Source organism: Euwallacea similis, chromosome 16 (genome assembly GCF_039881205.1).
Source record: "Euwallacea similis isolate ESF13 chromosome 16, ESF131.1, whole genome shotgun sequence".
Classification (NCBI taxonomy): domain Eukaryota; kingdom Metazoa; phylum Arthropoda; class Insecta; order Coleoptera; family Curculionidae; genus Euwallacea; species Euwallacea similis.
The window spans coordinates 1,902,265-1,923,942 of NC_089624.1; the positions used below are offsets into that span (position 1 = coordinate 1,902,265).

Here is a 21,678-nt window from a genome sequence, read left to right on the forward strand (position 1 = left end):
GATGTAAAGGTTTCTAATGTATGTTTTATTGTAAATGTTACACGCAAATTAATTCTCATCATTTATCTCACGTGTTTTTCTAGAAGGTGTTCATGATACCATCAAATGATCCAATAAGTAAGTACTAAATGCATATGTTTCTATATTTAAATTGTAATTACCACTAATCACTTATTTGCTTATTACCGTAACGGAGGTAACAGCACCGTATAGTGGTCAGGTTGTACAATCCCCTACCCGTTGCCTCACAATGGTACTCGTCTCAAGCGAAACTGACTTCTATTGTTATCAACCATAAGCACTGGGTGTACAGGTCTCTGACTCACCCAGGTAAAATCCTATAACATGGTTACGTCGCAATCACTGAAGATACCTACCAAATAGCGTCACACCTGTTGTATTAAGCACTATAAAATGTGATTCTTCAAGTTAAAGGTTTAACATGGAAAAAGTTTTTCTGTTGTTTGTGAGTATTGTTTCGTGGGAGTGTTTTTTCGGAGTGCATGGGGGCATTACGGTAGATGGATCCAAGTGCGGACAAAGGGTGTGTAAGCTCAACCAATACTGCTCAGATCTCGATAGGACTTGTCAGGAATGTGCTAATGTGTGTAATAAGTCACTAATTCATAACTATGAAGAAAGTATCTGCGAATCGCAGTGTCAAGGTAGGTGATGGTAGTATTTCTGATAAAATTAAGACAGCTTAGGGACATGCTGCATTCTGAAATAATGGACAGGAAAGTGGCTATAAAAAAATTAATTAGAGGGAGTAACGTGGATTTCGATAGTTATTACCAATAGAGGATGTCTCAAAAATGATCGTGAACGAAAAAAAGTCATGTATACAGGTTGTCCCAGTGGCCTTGAGGCATTATTATATATGCTATTCGAAGGAGGATATTTTTAACGTCGACGTGAAACAACAGCGGTAGTGGCATAGATGAAGTACTTACAAGTAAAAAAAACTCCTAAAAGTATAATAAAACTAGAAGTTTCTGAGGTAAAATTTGGATTGACGTGGATGAAATTCCTCTAAGTGCGGTAGCAGCAGCGGCATCTGAGCTACAGCTTGAATAGGCATATATGCAGTTCCTAAAGGTATGATGAAACTAGTGATAGCTTGAAGATGGCACTAATCAAGCCTTTGTTTAAGAAAATATACCAAGATTGTAATTCTAGACCAATAAGTTAGCCTCCCGGGCTTTCCAAAACCTTTGAAGTAGCTATGAACACAAAGTTAATCACTAAATCACTGTAAAATAGTGAGTAAGAGTTAATACGGTCAACATCAACTCAATCCACTACATTTGAATATGTCTGTGAAGTAATAGAGCGTCTGAAAATATGGAAGGTGCGCTTGATATAATAGCGGGAATGACTTATTTTGAAATTGGAAAAATATGAAATTCTATATATATTCTTTATATTAACATATCCATCTAATTAGAAACAAATTTTGATGATGTCTGGGAGTGGAATAGCGAGGAAGTCTGAAATGCTCTCTAACATACTACATGTATACTATGTATACGTTTATTATACGTATTGGTTTTGCCCAGTTTTCTATTTATAGTGTTTGTTAATGACTTATCACTGTTAATAAATTCATGGAATAATATCAGAATTAAGTTTGCAAATACAGATAAAAAATTGAAAATCGTTGTTTTAATGGAGTATTAATAGATAGGTAGTGTTCTGGAAATAAACTAATACTAAACAACGATAAAACAAACTATATTTACACGCCACAATACACCCATACGTTTGCCATCTCGGAACAGTCCTTCCTAATGTAAATCGAGTTTATAAAGGATCTGGAAACTGTGAAATTGTGAATGGTCATATAGGTAGGTAGGTCATTTGACTTAGGTAGTTGACTATGCCGAATATTTGAAGAGATAAAAAAATGTTTGTTCATTGCAAAAGAGAGCATCCATGTGAATTCATATCAATCTTTACCCCGTATAAGATTTAGTTTTTCCCCGAGGTCAAATAATTTCATGAAATTTTTCTTAGAGTCACGTGACTGACTAATTAGGTCAGACTAGTTCAAGTTAGTTAGACAATTCTTTTCTACTATTTGAACAGTGATCCACATTAATCCGATTTCAAACAAATTTGCCACAAATGACGCCGCAGACATACCGGGTGTCCCTGAAAGGTGTTTCACTCCTATTAACTTTTTTATTTGGGCGTGCTCGATCTTTTCACACCGTGTATCTGCTATATGTACACGTAATTGCATTAAATGAACTATCATAAGATTTTTCAATATTTCTGATGTAAACACGCGGTCAGTCGATTTTATGAAATTTGGCAAGAAGGAAAATCCCTTTGGAACGAACGTTAGAAGCTCAAACTTTGTGTGTGTGTAATTTGGTAGAAGTATGAACTGACCCAGTAAACCTGTTTATTCTTGTTTGTTTTTTCTGGCTCATAAATTACCCTTTTCCTAGAATGAGCACTTGATCTTTATTCTAAATGGGTATACGTATTAGGAATTCAAAAGGCATCGGTTTGCTAAAATTCGCAAATGAAGCCAAATTTAGTTTTTTCTTTCCTTCAATTCAAAGTTTCTGTAACTTTATTAGGGAGTCTCTTCCAAAGTATCTATCGAATCCAGATTGGCTTAAATTGCGTTGGAGGGTTTCCAGTGTTTCTTTAATTCTCTCGAAACGTTTCTATGCACAGTGGAAATTCCTTAGGTCAGAATGAAGAGTTGCTGCAAACAAACCCTCAATTTATTGTACGATGAATTAGTGGAAATCTTGCCTCAGAGGGTGTCCCTAAACCGTCTATACAAAACCCTACCGTAGTTACCCGAGGTCGAAATGTGACGATTTAGCCCTAGTCCAGAATTTAATATTTTTTTAAATACAGAACATTAATTTTTCTTTATTTAAGCATTTCTTTTGTACTGCCAGTAATTAAGCAAAATCTTGCAACAAAAGGATCAGTGGTGTCCCATAAAAAAGGAGGCGGGAATAAAAGAGGATGTGACTTCATAGGAAGCATCTTCCTGTAGATTCTAAAAATCACTCGTGCAGTGAGGTAAACAAACTAATTGAGTATCCTTACGGTAAAATTGGAAGGAAACACTCTTAATGATAGGAAGGTGGCTATCATTAAGAGTATATCGCCAAGAGTATATCGTTTCTTGTACTTTTTGGTACTCCTACATAAATAAGACAATCTGTATAACAATAACGTGATCAATTTGTCTAAAACATTTATTGTTGTGCGCTATCTAGTTCTATAATTTTATTGTATATGTGTAATAAAGATGATTCAATAGGCTGATGATTTCGCTTATGCAAACATCGTAAATCCCTATTCATGATAGCCATAATAAATAGGCGAGATTGTGCAAACGAGATTAGGAATAATCTAAAACGTACCTATACCATAGATAGCAATTTAGAATGCACTGGAATATTAATAATGTAAAATGTTATTGCGACTGAATGGTCCCTGAAGGCAACGTCATTTTTGTTAGGTTTATTATGGAATGGAATATGATGAAGGTTTCCGCAAACCTTCACACCTCCACAGTTGTTATGGAAATCTATGGGTTATATAATGTATACTGTAACTAGAATTCGGATCTCTAAGCGTTATGCATATTTTAACTAGAGGCCCTATTGGCCTAATTTCCTTTAAGTTCACGAAAACCCTTAGAGCTAATGTTAAGTGCCTGGGCATCTAATAAACTGATAATGTATGGGGTGTCTTATTAAAAAAAAAACCTTAACATTTCACTCTTCCATTGTTCTATAGTGACCATCGCAATATTTAAAAAAATGCAGGCAAATCCTTTTCTGTTTTTCCCGTTCTCCATTTTTTAACGCCTCCTCTAGGGAGTGTGTTAGTACATAGAAAAACATCCTGTATAATTTAATTATCGTCTTTTACACGGACTAAAATACGCTGACCGATATTGAAACTATTAATTTTAACTAATGAATAATTCGAATTTTGCTATGACTAAGCAGTTGAGCAGTTTTTAAAAATTTTTCTGTTGGAAAATGAGATCCCAAAACATGACTTCAAAATTCGCATAAAACAACACATGAGTTGCACCTAATTTTAATAATACATGATTAAAAAAAAACGCTTTTTGACGCTAAAACATGTAAAAATAGTTTTCATTTTTATGATGGCTAAAAGCCTTAGAATGGGTTTTCTGCGCCCAAATTAAGACAATGGGTGAATTTACAATAATTTATCTAAAAAGGTTCCTATGAAGTCTCAAGCGAATCCATACGAGTTTTTGGCTTCTGTTCATATACTCATGAAGGAAAGAAAAAATGCAAATCATAACACAGTGAGTCAATAGCTTTGGTTTAAATGAATATTTGGTTTTCAGATTACCTACACGATCTTCGATATGTAAGGAAAGATGCCGATGATGATGACTCGGACTTAAGGTGTACGTATCAATCATTTAATAATATTTCCTGATTTTTTTGTCTTTAAGAACAAATTTTGTTCAATTGAATAGAAGATTTATTCATTAGTTGTTTTTTAGTGTCCACACAGAAGTGGTTAAAATGAGTATGTGGAGCAATAAAATTACAAAATGGAAATTTGCAAACAAATTGCGTTGCGGCCATTCAATTAACTGCACTTGATTATTGCAGATAGATAGAGAATAAAATTGAGCATAAATCATCACAAAATAAAGCAGATAACCGAAGAAACTAAGCAAAAAATTAAATTTGGTTTGTGCATTTGTATTTTGTAATTTTTGCTTCCTTTATATTTATGTCTCTCCTATTTTTCGTAACCTTTTTTCTGTGACAACTTTGATACTGCTGTAGGCTCAACTAGAGACAGATACAATTTAAAATGTTATTAATTCGAATTTAGTTAAAGAGAAAAACACTCAATTGTATTGGGGATCAAAGGAGGGATAATGGCCGGCGGCTCATGAACGCAGAAGAATCTAGAGTTGCTGGTTTCCTTTTTTATTTAGTCGAATTGAGATAGAACGACAGAACTATTAATGAAACATCGAAGCTCCTAGCTATGAATAAAGAGAAATGGCAGCAAATTTTGTCCTGATGCCATGTTTCAAAAACTCGTACAACCTTGTAAATATGAATTTCAACCAAGTCAATAAAACGTTATCAAAAATAACATTATTTAACGGCCGATTAAAGTTTATTTAATGTGATAAAAATGTTATGTTATAATACATTCATGCTCATAGCACATTTTTATATCTATTAACTTGTTAAGGGTGCTATGTTTTTGAGCCTTACAATGTCGATCTTGATTTTGATTTCGTTTTTACTGCTGGTTTTGTGATAGATCCAATTTTTGGAAAACCGAGATCGAGAATTTATGCAACGTAACCATTTTACAAATGTTAGCTCCCTCTGAAAATTTCGAATTTGAAGATCGACAATCATAAAGTTCATACACTTCGCAACAACTGAATTAAAAATAATTCCTCGTCGAGAGTTCCTTTCTTTTCAAACAACTTGTCCTTCACAAACTTTCTAATTTACGGTCCAACAAATATTCGTTCTTTCAATTTCGCATCGCTGGCTTTGAGTATTGGAAGTTTCTCTCCATTATAAACAAACCCTTCTTCATCTCTATGCTCAGCCAAAATAAAACGCAAGCTAGTTATAAAACTAACATCGTTCTATTGTAAGTTTACGGAGTTTGCTTATGAATATTACACGATGAGTGATGGAATATTTTCAAGTTCTGATGAGGGATAGTATCCCCCTTAATTAGTAGCTACTTCCGACTAACTTCGCTGACCGGTGGAAACTTGAAATCGCTCACCAGGGTCTATTGAACTGTTTAATTTATCTGGAACGAAAGAGAAAGTTTGGGAGGCATTGTCCGAATGACAATGTTTGATTCATGAAGGGTATATACAGGATGTCCCAAATTTGGGTCTCGACATCGATGTGGGAAACCATTTGAGATAGGAATTTGTGTGACCCATGACTATTTTCAATTAATCGTATCGAAAGAAAGTTGATGAGGGTTTTGGAAACCGAAACGTCATCTCCGTGAAAAATTATTTTCCTACACCGTGAAATGTTCGGTTTTATTTCCGGACATTTTCGGGGACAATAGAGTTTTTTAAATATTTTAAATGCAGGATACTTCTCTGATAAATTCGCAAGTTCGTCTTCCTTTAATGATTTCCAAAATCATGTTTATGTTGAGAGGAGAATTTGGGACACTTTATTTGTAAGAATCTGTTAGTTTAGGAGCTGCGGCTGGGAAAAAGACGTTCATTCGTTAAATTAGGTTAGCAAGTTCATCGTTAGTTTCCAAATTTTTGGAATGAAATTAGGCAAGAGGAATTTCTGTAACTAAAATAATGAGTTAAATCTCTCTTGTTATGTTACTACTCTTTCAACTTCCAGCTATCGTAGCACGGCTTTCCCGTACTGTAACCATCACATTGACCTTAGTCGTACTTCTAATGGTAGTACTCGCATGCGCCCTTATCTTCCAACTCTACAGATGTAAGGCCAAAAAAAACATCACTTGGGATGTCATTAAAGGCAAAATTTTCAAAAAAGTGAGCTCCCCGAATTACTTGAAAAAAAGCACTATTTGAAATGATCCTTTTTCCAGAATGATTCATCCAGGGACACAACTCAAAACCAGAATGGCAACAACAGGAGAGATTTAAAACTTGAGATGCCTTCGACAACGATCAATTCTGACCACAGTCCCGTTACAGTTTCGACTTCAATTGACCGTCGTCCAGCTGAAGATAGTGCCTTGGATTATGCTTATGATAATCCTGCCATGAATAAGACACCTAATCGTTACTAGTCTAAGAAAATGTTGTGATAGGTGTAAAGGAAGAATATCAGTTCTCGCGCAATGGCTGTTCATGTCTTCTTCAAGTCCATCTTAAATGTTCTAAAAAAATATTCATTAAAGCACATTACATAAAAGAGATAATTTGAAGTTTTGGTGCAGCATTCAACCTTTTGAAATCTTAATGTAATGTGCAAAAAGTTGTGTTAAACGTCGGGGACAGAAGAGTTTTACTGTTGTTCAGGGGATAAGTTGGAAACTTTTTATCTTTGTGTATGCAAACCGGAAGTTTCGGGCATTATTCTCGTAAAGTATCACGAAATCCCCTTCAAACATTATACGTTCTTGAAAGTAATTTGATTATTGAGCAATAAAGAGGGAGATTAATATGTGGCTAGTCCTTAGTAAATAGGGAAATGCATTGTGTAGGTATATTGATTAGGCATTAGCTTAATGTCCGTGTTATTATGGCGGAACAGTTATTACTTTTCGTAACTCCTTAAGCATTCTTGTAGTTTTGGAATAGTGCCACCATGGTAATTAATTAAGTATTTTATTTACGGTCAGCGGTTTATGATGATTAGCGCTAAATGGGCCTGTCGACCTCGATCAACCAAAACAAAAATGTTTCTTTTATAAATATCTACACTTAATAACATGTAAATAACTATTTACCTAACCAGTTACGAAATGCGTGGCTTTGTGTAACGAGCGGGCTTCTGCGGGAGGAGCGAATTCAGCACGAGCTAAACTAAACATAATTTCCTAACAAGTTTCATACATGGTCTCTTCTAATTTTGCTGGACAATGAGGAAATCACAAGAAGGCAACAACTATTGCTGTTACCGGTCCCATTTGTTAGCAGAGTTAATAAATGAAGGTACTTGGTTTCATTATGCAACTAGCCATGATATGAAACCCACCGAGTTTGCGGTTTTAATTAAGATAACTGCCCCTTTATTATTTGCCAAAATTAGTAAAAAACTGTGTACCAAAAAGTTATAAAAACAAAACTGTTATGAAATGTAATTAGCTGCTGCGACCTCGATTGGGCATAATCCGCGATGCTTTTCAATTAATTGCTAATGTTCTGCCCATCAGCAAACATAAAGGAGCATTTCCTATGGTATTATGTTGTTGCTAGATAGTTGAATATTCAATTCGAACCATAGGACAAGTTTCGTTCCAGTGCGAGAATGCGATATTGAGAAAAAAAAATTATGAAAATCTGAACCCAAAAAGAAACATTTTGAAAGCGTGCGTAATTTGAACCCAAAATGGTGAACAGGCCTATTTTCCTAAGCATACTAAAACATCTCGAACAATGTTAAAAAATAGTGAGGTTTCAAAAAATACTCGATTTTGAGTTTTTTTTTTAATCTAACTTTTTAAAGTTAGATTCAAGTTAGTTCTTAAGGGTAACTGTGCAATGAAAAAATGTAAATTGTGCAACTTACATCACTACATTACATCACTCAAATAAGGATAATGTTATTACAAACACTGACTAAGTTAAATAGTATTATAAATATATACGTATTTTTATGGTATGTAATACGGAAATAATGTAAAGGTATGCTAGAAGCTGGCTGCTTGAAGGCGTTTATGATGGTAAAATTTTTAAAAACCTCGCTGGTTTCATGGAAATTCCGATTTTTTATTTATTTACGACATTAAATATGAAATATAATTAGCGCGTACGTACTACACTTCCCACACGCATATCAGGGCGCAAAGTACATGTATACACACCTGCACGTTAGTGTGAAATGTACGTGTACGATTCTCAAGTGTGATAAGTAGTATGTTTTTGTTAATTTTCAAGGAAGACTTCGTCACAAATTGCTACTTTTCCACTAGGAATACAATTTTTACAATTGCCTTCAGCGGTCAAAAAATACGAGCAATTTTGCGGCAATTTGTACTTAATTTTAAAAAGTGGTACTTGAATTGCAAGCTCATAACTAAACTAAGCAATATATTAGGTATTATATTATACTCATTTATTATTATATTAGGATACAGGGTGATAGCGGAAAGTGATTTTTTTTGCGAATAAAAAATTACAAATTTATATCATGTAAACTATTTATAGTAAAAATTCCGGTAGCGACGTTAACTTTCGATTTTGAATTATCACTATGCACTGAACGTTAAATTCACTCGATGTTAAATTTGGATGAAAACTTTTTTTGAATTAATGCAGGAGCGTACTAATTTGTGATCTTTTAGGATATTCTCTTTCAGTGTGTTTAATCTTCACCGGCCATGAAAAATGTTTTTTTTTTTTTGTATAAAGCTACACACGTAGTGTCCTTCCTGGCTGTTAGAAAGCCGTCCATACGACTACATTCCATTTTAAGGTACTTACTAAGTGAAGTTAAATGTTGTTATTATTTAGCTTTAATTATGTAAGTTAGATAGATATTTGTATTTACGTTATATTCACATACCCACTTAAATAAATGTTCTCTGTTGTTGAATTGTAATTTTATTTTTGACGAAACTGTATTTGAATCGATCACGGCTCCTCTCTAGACCAAAGGACTGAACCTAATAGAATAATAAATGTAGGCAGGCTAAATTTATTAGTTAATCCCGAGAATAATGTTAGAATAAATTGGAAGGGTAAGAATTTCATTGCTGCAACCTTTTTGCTTATTGCAAAATTTTGTCGCGATAAAGTTTCTGTCGAAGAGCTACAAGTAAAAACTTCTTCAACGGTGCGACAAATACGTAACATTTGGTTCACATAATTCTCTTCGAATATAATACTTCTTTTAAAAAAGTCAGTGGTGTACATTTTTTTGTGAATATTATTCGTAAGACTGCCCCCTGGAACACCACTGGAACTCACAATTATCATCTAGTCAGTGCTAACTTAGCATCTTATTACGATGGATAACAGAGGCAAACGTCAACAAAATCGGCAAAGGATCTTTGAGATATTAATAAAAAAACAATTATTTTTTACCTTTGACACCCTGTATCTTGAAAACCAGACTTTCTAGGACACACGTTTATATGAATTTTTCTATTTGAATTTATTTCAGAAACGCACCCTTGGAACTGCGGCCTATCACTAAGTGACATCCGGTATAATTAGGGCACCGAAAATCATCGATTTTTTCTGACTGTGCATCCATGTAATCTAGGTCAGAAGCTCATGAGTTCATCTAGTGCATGAGCTCACGTACTGCACGAGCGCCCAAGTGTCGCAATGTACGAATTGTCCTTTATACATATTGTTAATCGCATACCCTCGAATTTTGCTGCAGTTTTTGGTAAGTTTCAGACATTGTTCCGTTGGTATTTTACAGATGCTACCGGCATAGTCGTTATTCTTCGAAGTTTAAAGTTTGGAAATTTTGAGGTAATTCAAGTTGCTCAGTTTCCATCATATTGTGGGTCTCACCAATTCCACAAAAAAAATAAAACAAAATAAAAAAAATACAAATATAAGTTTTATCAACAGAAAACGCTATGGAGCTTCCAGCATCTTAAACTTTTAAATTTCTTCTCTTATATCCAAAAAGAGGTAGTACCATTTGAAATAATATATATTATTATAAATAGAATCATTTTATCTTTAATAATACTTCTAAACCAGTTACTCTATGTACATATCTAAATATGAGCTGTGGTGAATTAAACTCGAAAATATCCGAGCTGTAGAGTTTTGTTGCGATTGTTATAAGAAGTTATTTTCACGTTTTCAATGCAGGTGGTGCATCGAAAATGGTTTCTTTACTTTACGTAATGAGTCGGAAAACGTTCATATTTTTGTGTAATCAGTAATGAAGATGCGGATGTGAGCTTCGAGCAAATGATAATTGCTAAATTGAATCGATACCTATAATTATTTGAGTGTTTTAGGGGGTAAAAGGGGGCATGACTCTAAAAATAACACGTAGTAGATCTTCGTGATCAATTGGTGTATCTATCGATTTAGCCCCGGAAAATTTAGATACATCCAAATTTTACATAAATATCTATTAAACTTTGGTAGCAATAAAGAAAAAGATTGAAAAAATTTTGCACATTTTATGTCGGAAAAGGGGCGTTAGCGGGCCTGTTGTTGCATTAACATTAAAAGTTCCATGGACTGTTAAAGTTGTGTTAGAAACACTGGAATACCTTATATACAAAATGGCTACTTCAGTTTTTTCATTTACAGCAGTACAGGGAAACAGAAATATTTGGAGTGTTCACTCCCAACTGAATAACCGAATTCTGAATGCCATATTGTGAGATTCTTAGACAGCGTCTACCTATCGGGCTCGTGTGAAATACGGTCGTAGCCATTGTCCCCTCGGTCCTCTAAGACTTGAACTATGGCTTGAAGCGGGTTTCTTTTCTTGTACGTATTTTGAAGTATATATATAAAGTCCTCACTATTCCGCATCAAACCCAAATTCGAATTTCGACGAGTGCGCCTTACATTAAAAAAAAAAAACTAGAATTCGAAATCGAAAAGTTTCGAGTTCAGACATTGGCGTATTTTTTAAGAAATAATTCCTGTGATTTTGGAAAACAATCATCACTCCCATGTACCTGGAAAATTGTTCGTGGTAGGTAGGAGTTCTTGTATTTTTAATTGTTTCATTCTGTCGGTGAAAAGGTTGCTTCCGAGAAAACAAAAATCACATATTTCCCAAAAAAATCCCTTCTGGTTTGAGAGAACAGTTCTTTAGAAAAATGCACCATTTGTCGTAATTTGAGACATTCGTTATATTATTGCGCGTTAGTTTCGAGGAACCCTGTATATTTCCATGCTTTTAGCAGAGACAGCGAATGAAAAATATATACAAATTACGGAAGAAAATCCCTTAAAATTAAACAAATAGAGTGTTTTGTGTTTATGTACGTCCTTGTGGATTCAAAATCGATCGTGGCTAATAAATAATTAGCTGCAATTCTCGTTTCCTTTCAATTCAAATAAACTCATTATTCTAAATGATTCACAACTTACTAACGACCACAATAGAAATTTCTGTGGATTTTATGCATTTACAAATTGCCTGATAGTAACGCTTCATTGTAAGATCCTTGTTTCCGTGCTATTTTGGCCTTTCACAACCAATTCTATTTTCCAACAACAAACCCCACAAAATATTTCAATAACTAATGAAAATTTTAACATAAAGCGGGGCATTTTACGAATTTCGCTCGTAAAATTCGATATTTCTAGTAAATATCATGTTTAAATCCTGATTCAATTTTACATTTGTGTACGATTGTTGAAAACTGGAAATGAAAGACTCGTAGATACATTTAGTTACCGACTTTTGTTTCGATTTTGAATGAGCCAGATTGATTAAAAAGCTTAATTTAAACTGTGCCGAATAGCAGTCGAATTTGTTGAAAGCTTTACAGCTTTGCCACTAATTTCACAAAGAGAACTTGCTTTAGCTGCCATAAAGCTAATTGCGCAACATCCTTTCTCCTCTAGGGTGAGAAGTGTTGGTGAACGTTAGTTTTAGATGACAAACGAGGCATTAAATATAATAAACTGGACAATATTTCAAAGCAAAGCAGCGGTCCTGGCGAATTTGTTGTCAGGCCCTTTAAAAGCAATAATAATAGAAGAACGAATTGAATTAGTAATGGCAATCTATTGCACATTATTTGGAACGTTAAGTTTCCATTAGGATCTATTGATGGAAAATTTTCAAATAGGGCATTGAAACTAGAAATAAAACTGAATTGAGAGGTTTTCTAGACCGACTTTGTATTAGGGATTATTATCGGTATTGTGTTGTAGCTGTATTGGGAATAAGCTTTCATCGTGAAATTTATTTTTGAGCTCACAACATTATCCAGGAATAAACGGAGAGGATTTTTCGAAAATTCGCCGCAAAAACGATCGCTTTCTGAGAATGCCCAGTTTGTTCCCGATAAAGAAATCCCTCCTACAATTAGGAAACATTGTTTTTCTAGCAGCCGCAGAAAAAAAAACCTTTTCGAAAGATTAATGGCCCTTTTAACGGCTTTTATGCTGAAGCTTCACGAACAATCGCGACTAATAAAACGAATTAAATTTGGTAAAACATTTAGTAGGTACCTACTTAAATGCATTGCAATTGAATTAGAAGAGGGCGACCTACATTGTTACAAATGGGCGATTCATAAATCAAACACTTGGGTCGTGCCAATTTTTTTTTTTTTTTCGAAACTTTCGCCCCCCCCCATCGCCTCATTTATCGGCTCCGCAGGAATAATTTGTCCTCCGACAAAAAAGGATGTTGACAAAATCCTTGTTTCTTGCTAATCGCGCGAAAAAGCTCCACTTATAAAATTAATGGCACCGCAAAAAGATGCAGTTTCAGCGGAAAATACCGAAAGCGATTATAGCTCTGGATACAACTTTCATATTTCGCCTAACACACTGTTTGAACGCAAACTGGACGCTGCAAAGTGGACAGAGTAATCTGGACTTGATTAATAATTTTGTGTATTTAAACCCAAGCTCGACACATTATGTAAACGCTTTTAAAGCCGAGGTTTTCGCTAGAGCAACACTCGGTTCGTTGGCTATTCAAATGTCCGATGTGTCACCGTGAGCCATTCAGGCTTTAATGATCGTACACCTCAGCAATGTTTTCGGATGAGCGGAATTTAAATAGAAAAAAAAAAGGGATGGTTATGAGGGAGCTGAAAGGGCAGGGTGGAGGGCGGAAAAATGTATAACAACTTTTAAAATTATACGAAATCTGGGTATTGATCGATTACATACCTCCTAGCTTCAACATCGGGAGTTTCATAAAAGCAGTTTTTAAGGAGAAAGTATCGTCCGTCCCTTCATAGAAATTTAGCAAATTTAGTAATCGCCGCTCGTTATCGTGTAATGGCGCTTTCCAAGAAAACCAGAAAAATAAAATATTTCCCACGCTCTCTTCTAATCAAGGGCTCCAGATATCATAGCAAATCGAATTCAGGCGACACCCTGAGTATGGATCTACATTTTAACTTACGTGTTTGAATAAGTAACACACACTGGGACATATCCCAATTGTATGTTTTGGTCGCATTTTTTGTACTGATCCCTTAAATAAAAACGTTACGGAAAACATTCCAGAGACGTTTTATTCACAGGAATGTGAAGCATCCAGAAAATTATTTTTATTCAGTGGCGTATCATATTTTTGGTTCAGGGTCGCATCAATGGGGACGCCTCTGATGAAATTTGAAACCTTGTTTCCCATTTAAAAGACGTGTCTCCACGCCTATTTTACGCTCCCAAATTTTCATAAAAATATTTAATAACACAACGGACTTATTACGAAAAAACTAAAAAAAAATATATTTTTTTCCCCCGTTTCAGGCAGGAGGCGAAAACTGATTCATGTTGGTATTTTTTCCTGCTTTTCTTGATTTCGGGCACAGGAACCTGCAGCAAGCAGTTGGCAGGTTTATTCTGCAACACTCTGTATATGTTGTTTTATCGATATGGTTTTTATCGGTAATGGTTGTATTTCATGGCAGTATACATTATAAAGGAAGGTTGAAAGCGGCAATTCCTGAGGGAACTCTTGTTCAGGAGAAAAAGGGAATGGAAGAGTGTTGTCAATTCGTAGTTCTAGTTGTGTTTTTTAATAGGTTTTTAATAACACGAAATACATATTTTGGCCTCGAAGTTCGTGCAATTTGTGTACTAGACCACTGTGCTAGATGTTAAATGCCTGGTTATTAGCAAAAAATATGCTTTCTGATCTTCTACCATGTAAATGTATTGGTTTGTATGTTTTTCGTCAAAACAATGAGTGAGTGAATAGTCGAATATTTCAGTTAGAGGCCAAATCGATAAATTTTTCCTATCAGTTCCCGAGGTCTGGTTTTCATTACGTGTTTAAAAACTTTACTTAACGCCGGGAGTAATGCAATAAGTCTCTATTTTTCTGTTTGTACATTACCCAGTTCCCTATTCGGGATAGTTGCTATTATTCCTTTTTTTTTCATGTTGCTGGAATTGTGTTGTTCATAATACAGTTGCTCAATTCGGTCCACTTATTTGCCAGCTCCTGCCTTTCATTGTTGCTCGTCAATTTAGCCAGACTAATGCCAAGTTCACTGCTCATAGAGTTTAGAAACTTGCGGATGCGTTTGTCTCAGAGAAGTTGAGATTTTCTCAAGAAAAAGTCGCAGGGGCTGGACTGTTCGTTTTTGGCTTCGACTCATCTGCATATGTTGCCTTTTAGCCCTGCCTCAAGTCCGTTTTCCTGCATGGCCATTAAAAGGGAATTTTTCAACCTTTCGACGTAGATGTTTATAAATTGTCCTCAGAAATTACCTTTTCCTTTCTAAAGACGCTGGTGTCCACCCCCTACGTTCGCGTAGAAGATTTATAAAATTCCCATTTAAAAGCCGCGCAAGAAACGGACTTGAGGCAGGGCTGAAAAACATCTGCAGATGGGTCAAACCCAAGAAAAGAGACTGCTTTTCTTGGGAAAAGCTCATGTTCACTGGAACAAACGCACCCACAAGTCCCTTAAGCTCTATGAGCAGTGAACTTCGTATTAGCCTAGCTAGATTAAGAAGCAACAATGAATATAATACAGTTATTCGGTTTGTTTAGTGTGTGTTCGTGGGTTTCTAGAGTTAATCTCCTTAGAATTTACTCTTTTTCTTTCGTCTTTTCCCAGTGCTGCACTTTTGATACGAACTAGTGCTTCATTGTGTTCTACGTCCCTAATTAGCTTATGTGGGCGGTCTTATGAGTTGAAAAATTATGAGTTATCGTACCACTCGTTCATCAAGTTCCAGTAATGCTAATCAAATTTAGGGTTTGTTGAAGTGTACGTGGAACCATTACGTGAGATAACGCGCAACTAAAATTTCCATCACAGAAGAAAAACAACGTTGCAATTTGTCTGACAAATGATCCAGATTCCGCCAGTCTAATCCCTCGACCGATGCCACTTTCGGGCATTTGGCCGTTAATGATCGCATGCCGCGGTTAAGTTCTTGATTTTGCAGTCAACAGCAGCAACAGCAGCAGCAGCAGCAGCAGCAGGAGGGTCGGTCGCATTTATGAAAACATGAATGCGACTGTAGGAAGCGCTGGCGCGAGCTTTCGAATGAGCTTTTCCGTGCCATGCGATACACCGCATCCGCATTACAACTGCTGTCGTTAACCGCGGAATATCTGCCCTCCGACCCTTCTCTTCTTCGCCGTTCCTGCGGCTGGATTTTGCGTAAGCTCCAAACTTTCCAGAACTTATGTGAACCGTGTTTTAACCGGCAGTGTTGCTCGTAATGAACTGAATAAACATGTGGAATTCCAGATTTTGGACGATCCTATGCTTGCTGCTTATTGGTAAGTCTTTGGAGATCTTTCTTTTCCAAAATAATTTGAGGACTACGACAAACTCTGGCATGACAAACTGCAGTACGACTACAGAAAATAAGTAAGAAAAACATCATCAGTGGCACATAAAAATATTTTAAAAATAGCTTTAAAATTTATTTTAACATAAACAAGTGGTGCATCGTTGAAGCGGATCGTTTATGGTTTCTTTTATTTTGTTTAGATGCAAGTAGGTCTACATGCAAGTAGGGATTGTGGGAGCAGTGAAATTGCACACTATTATCAATTAAAGCGAACTGAGAATAACATTAATCCTTCACTAAGCTCTCGGACGAAAAATCTTGTCAACGTTTCGGTGAAAAATCTGCCACCATCTGCAGAATCTAAGAAGAAATTGAACGTAAAGTGAAAATTTTCAGAACTAATGGAACATGAGTATGTAAAATATGTGAAACACTTTGAAAATTGCTCGTCCCAATCGCTGAGGAATGGCAGTTTTTCCGAACACTACTAACAGTCAATTTTTCGAAATTTTAATTTCCCATTTTTCGTCTTTTCCATTTTTTTCAATAGTTATTTGCAAAAATAACTAGCAATGCGCACGATTTTGGCATAAGAAGTGCCCGTGCTTTATGAGTTCCCATATGGATCGGCAAATACAGACCGAGTAATAATTCCTTCCAATAATAATGGCAGATATGGAGTGGTTTCTGTTATTCTTTTTCAAATACCTAAAAAATCATGACCTACAGAAGCAATGCAAAAGATCAAAAAGATTCCAAATTAAACAAGGAATTCTATTTGGACAATTAAAACCGTGCAAAAAAGTTTGGAATGCTAAAAGAGATCTCGAGCCCGAAAGAGGTGATTTTAAGAAAAATATGTGAATCATACTCATATAGATTGTGAGAAAGATGTACATACATATAAAATTTCAACTTGGTACTTCAGAAACTGAAGTTCTGATATAAAACTTCAAAAAATATAAAGGTTTAACATCCTGTATCTGCGTAACGAACCATTTTTCAAATATAGATTATACAGCAACCTAGAACTATTTGTTAAAATCAAATTGAGGCTTTGAAAGTGGTTATGGAAGGTAGAGTTCTCACGCTTTTCTTAATATGCGTCAAGTCTTCCTTAAAAAACTTGTTTTATTCTCACCCCACTATTAATGTCCTTTTCAGCTTACATAGTTAAAGCGACTAAATTTTGTTATATGTACTTTACACCACTCCAAATCAACGTTTTATATCTACAAAATGATGAATATTAAAATTTTACATTTTTTTTAAGAATCGACTGCTATTTTTAGATTTTCCTTGTGATTCTCTTTCTTCAGTGGGTGTCTGATTAATCACTTAAATTGAACCTGTAAATAACGACACGAATTGTAAAACTTTACATCAAGTAATTGTTTGAGTTCTACTTTTAAATATTGGGAAAGTCAAGTATCTTAAGTAAAGACGAAACTACTAAGCAACAAGTAAATTGATTACTTACGATAACAATTAACAAGCGACAGATTCATGAGAAAAGTGTACAGCGCAATTAGTTCACAGATAGTTAATTGAACAGTGTCCTAATTTAGTTAAGAGTTGATTAACTTTAATTGTGTCATATCACAATTATATCCGTCCTACACGTTTTAGTTTTATTAAATTAGATTAATAAAACATTATTATAGACAGAACACCAACGCATTTTATTAAGCTCACCCACCAGCAATCGCTGAGGGTTCAACAGTGTTTATTCTAATTCTTGATGAAATTTAACTACACTTTGAAATATCTGAAATAGACTTAGGCAAAGGTTTAATTTGTCCTATAAATAGTAGATTGCAGTAGGCAAACGGAAAATAGTGTTTTTCCCAGCATCTGATGAGTTTATGGACGAATTGTGCAACTTGCTACAATATTCATGAATTTTAATTTATTTGATTTGAAAACAAATGTTGTATAAATGTTGCTGTTTTGGGAAAACTAGGAATATTTGCATTTTCGCTATCTGCTTTGAAACTTTTTAGTGCGACAAACTTCTCTACAAAACAGAAAGTTTCGGCGAATTACCTTCTCAGTTATGTAAAGCAGAACCATTACCACTCTTCTTTTAATATTGCGCGGCAGAAAAAGTTGAAGGAAGTGTGAAAAACAGTTTTTTTCTATGAGCTTTTATACATATAAATTGATAATAATAAGCAATTTAACTATTTTTATTAAAAGGCATACCGTCTAAAATAATCTAAAAAAATATGAAAATTAAGAAGAACAGTTACAATTATTAATAATGAATAACAATTGCACGAAATATCTATCAATAAATTTTAACTTACACAAGGCTTGGAGATTTTTAATATTATTTACCAATCGCATTCAGCTTCATCACTGTTGGCGCCAGAAAATCAAACTTTAGCTAACTTTGTCGACAGCATAATATCCATAGAAACTTTGGGATGGAAATTATTTTCCAGACTGACTTGTAATCTCATCTTCAGGCCCTTAGAAAGATAAATTAGTACCAGTTTTCTGCAGTTGCTAAGTTATATTATATTGCGTAAATCCAATCAAAATTTACTCAAAATTACATCAATTACATCACTCTCTGCAAGTTAATTCAGCTTCCTAACTCATTTCGACGGTTTAGAAAAATCATTGTTATTGGTACAGATATGTCGGGTTCCCACGGGCATCTCAACCAATCATTTCTATAATCTACCAACTTACTGTCAGATTCTGGTGCAAATCTCATGGCAATAAAAAAAACTCGATGGAAAACTTCGACAGTTATAGAATTGTTATAGAAAATTCGCTAGAAAACAAAGTTTCCAACATGTCATTGCCATGAGGTTCCTTACCGCAGTGAGTGCCTTAGGGCCCAACAGTTAAACTTAACTTTAACATTAAGCTGGTTCCCGTAGAAATCAAGAATCTTACCAAGATTTGGGCTCTAGGAAAATTAATTGGTAGTTAAAGTTGACAGGACATTAATAACTTATTTTTCTATGTCGAATTTGCTCTTTAAACTTGTATTATAAGAAAAATTACTTAAAGTAAAATCGTTTTGAAATGATGACCATATATTAAAATTCTGAAGAAGTATTATCTATTGCTACCCAACTGACCTAAATGATTAAATAAACAATAGAAAAATTGGCGAAGATGACAGTAATAGTAAAAACATTTAGTGACAAGTGTGCAGAAGTAATAGTGTTCATGTGCAAATAAAACGAGATCGTTGAGTAACCTTGCCAAATACGTGTTTCTATTTATTGGCTTCATACGGCATGTGTGCGCACGCAGTAGGTACTGCGCATGTCTAAAGAGATCAGTACATGTCGCTGCAACCTGGAAAGGACGGGAGGAAAATAATAAAAACAAAAGCAGAGGTCAACTCAGCCTATTGTGGAACCCATCAAAGTTTTCCCAATTTCGGGGATGAGTTTAAGATATGCCCATGGATACCTGCTAATTAGTTACTCAGTCGGGAGTGTCTAACATTGGAAAAGTTTAAGCGAATGAACATACAAGTATGACAAGATAGTACCAGGCCCGCAAAAGAAATGAGTGTTCAGGTTTAAATAGAAAGAGGATTTGAAATACGTATCGCGGATCACTCAACATTCTTTTCTCGTCATAATATAGCAAAAGGATGAGCAAAAGGAATTAGCAAAAGTATACAATGGAAATCTGCAGACGAAGTGAGCGTTCAAGCGGAAATGGAAAGCGGAGTTAAAATATTTGTCTCTGGTTGCCCAACACCTTTTTTCCCTTCATAGCGCAACAAAAGAGATTAGCAAAAGGAATTAGGAAAAGGAATGAGCGTTCAAGTAGAAATGTAAAAAGGATGTTGGGCAACCGACGACACGTAATTCTACTCCTTTTTCCATTTCAATTCGAACGCTCATTCCTTTTGCGGACTTACCACTGACTTTTCCTACTTATTAAATAAATATATCTAGAGACTTATGCTTGCTGCACGCTCCAGAACTTTAACACATAATGAGTTTGTGCGCACTAGTATCGCAAACAAATATCAATAAATCGAAAAAAAATTTGGTGGTCCCAGCATTACCTCACAATTAGACAAGTTCAAAAAATGTAAACCTCTCCATTTGCGAATACCAAACGAGTCAAATGGCGTAACAAAATTGTTTCCCTACGGTCGGCGATTTGAAATTACGATGAAGATGTAAAACAGGTCAAAAGCCTTAAATCATTTTGAGAAATAAATTGCCCTCACCGGTATGCAGGCAGTACGAATTCGTGCCAGCGCATCATTATAAAGCATATAAAATTTACGAAGAACTTTATGGATTTGACAATGCAAACAGCACAAAGATTTAAATTGGACGAAGTGTTTGCCGTGATGACGAAGCTCGAACAGTGTTGACTTTATAATATAGTCAGTCATACGGAATTCCGTTTAGTACATACTAATTGACAAGAGCTTAATTTATTGCCAGTTATCGAGACATTATTCCAGGTCGGCGCCTATTATTTCCAAACGGATCCCCATATCGCTTGCGTGTCTCGGGTTGCAGAACAAAGCAGTATCGTTTTATTATATTCTGGAAAGATGATAGAATGCGGCAGAGTGGAGTTGGGCTTTCATCGCGTTTCACTTCGTTCTGCTTCGGAAGCCTCATTTTTAAAGTCAATAATTAGTAGGGGGTATAAAAATAGCCATTTTTGGTGCTTCTTGAGTTTAACGTTAAAGGCCGATCTTAAATCAATAATATGAAAGTTCATTATCCGAATCTCTCTTCATGAAAGACAATAAAGTGTACCGCAAAGATTTCGGAGATTTCAACTTGAGTGACGATATAATAAATGTGCAAAACTCGGATACTCATTATTCATCGCAATGCCTCTCTAACTCGTAATTGAAAAAGGATGGCTGTGTTTTAGAAAAATAGATTTCTTGACAGTCATATTGTTTTATCATTTATACAGGGCGTTATTTAAGGACGTGGCCAAACTTCAAGGAGCGATTCTTTGAGTGATTTTAAGGCGAAAAGTTTATATAAACATAAGTCCGGTAATGCTTCGTTTCCAAGATATAGGGTGTCAAACTTTTTTTATCGTTTTTTCCTAAAAATATTAATAATCCTTTAACCGATTTTGTTGAAATTTGGAAAGTTATTTATGGTTATTATTGGTATTTATGCGCCACTAACTTTTTTAAAACTTTTATATTTTTTCCGCATTAAGCGCAGTCATGGCCACTCAGGTCACCGGATTTAAATCCGTTAGATTTTTGCCTTTGGAGGCATGTAAAGTCATTCGTTTAGAGAATTCGGTTCAATGCTGAAGAAGAATTAATCCAACGGATACGGGATTCATTTAATCAACATAAGATATACGCCGGGAATATTTCAATGTGTCCGGCAATCGATGTTAAAGCGAGCTAATGCTTTCATTGAAACTGGAGGAGGACCTTTTCAGCAATTATTTTAAATTTCGTGTTACTTATTGTTAAATACCTTTTTACTAAAAAAAAATTTCGTACCATTTTTTTAAGTATAGCTTTAATAAAGAGTGTTTCTTGTTTGATTTTGCTGTAATTTCCGG

General features: G+C 35.1%; 2 protein-coding genes across 2 annotated transcripts in view; both read left to right on the top strand.

The window, feature by feature from the left end:
* Window positions 1-234: 234 nt before the first annotated feature.
* Window positions 235-9,284, top strand: LOC136414019 (uncharacterized). Its single transcript, XM_066397804.1, has 4 exons — window positions 235-665; window positions 4,367-4,429; window positions 6,396-6,553; window positions 6,610-9,284. Exons 1-4 carry the CDS (start codon window positions 443-445, stop codon window positions 6,811-6,813), a joined length of 648 nt encoding a protein of 215 aa, XP_066253901.1. The 5' UTR covers window positions 235-442; the 3' UTR covers window positions 6,814-9,284.
* A 6,494-nt stretch (window positions 9,285-15,778) lies between these two features.
* Gfrl (Glial cell line-derived neurotrophic family receptor-like) overlaps window positions 15,779-21,678 on the top strand; it is an 89,443-nt gene continuing 83,543 nt past the window's right edge. Inside the window, exon 1 of the mRNA XM_066397883.1 lies at window positions 15,779-16,117. Within this exon, the coding sequence (XP_066253980.1) occupies window positions 16,072-16,117 (46 nt within the window). The 5' untranslated portion in view covers window positions 15,779-16,071. The remainder of the gene's footprint in view (window positions 16,118-21,678) is intronic.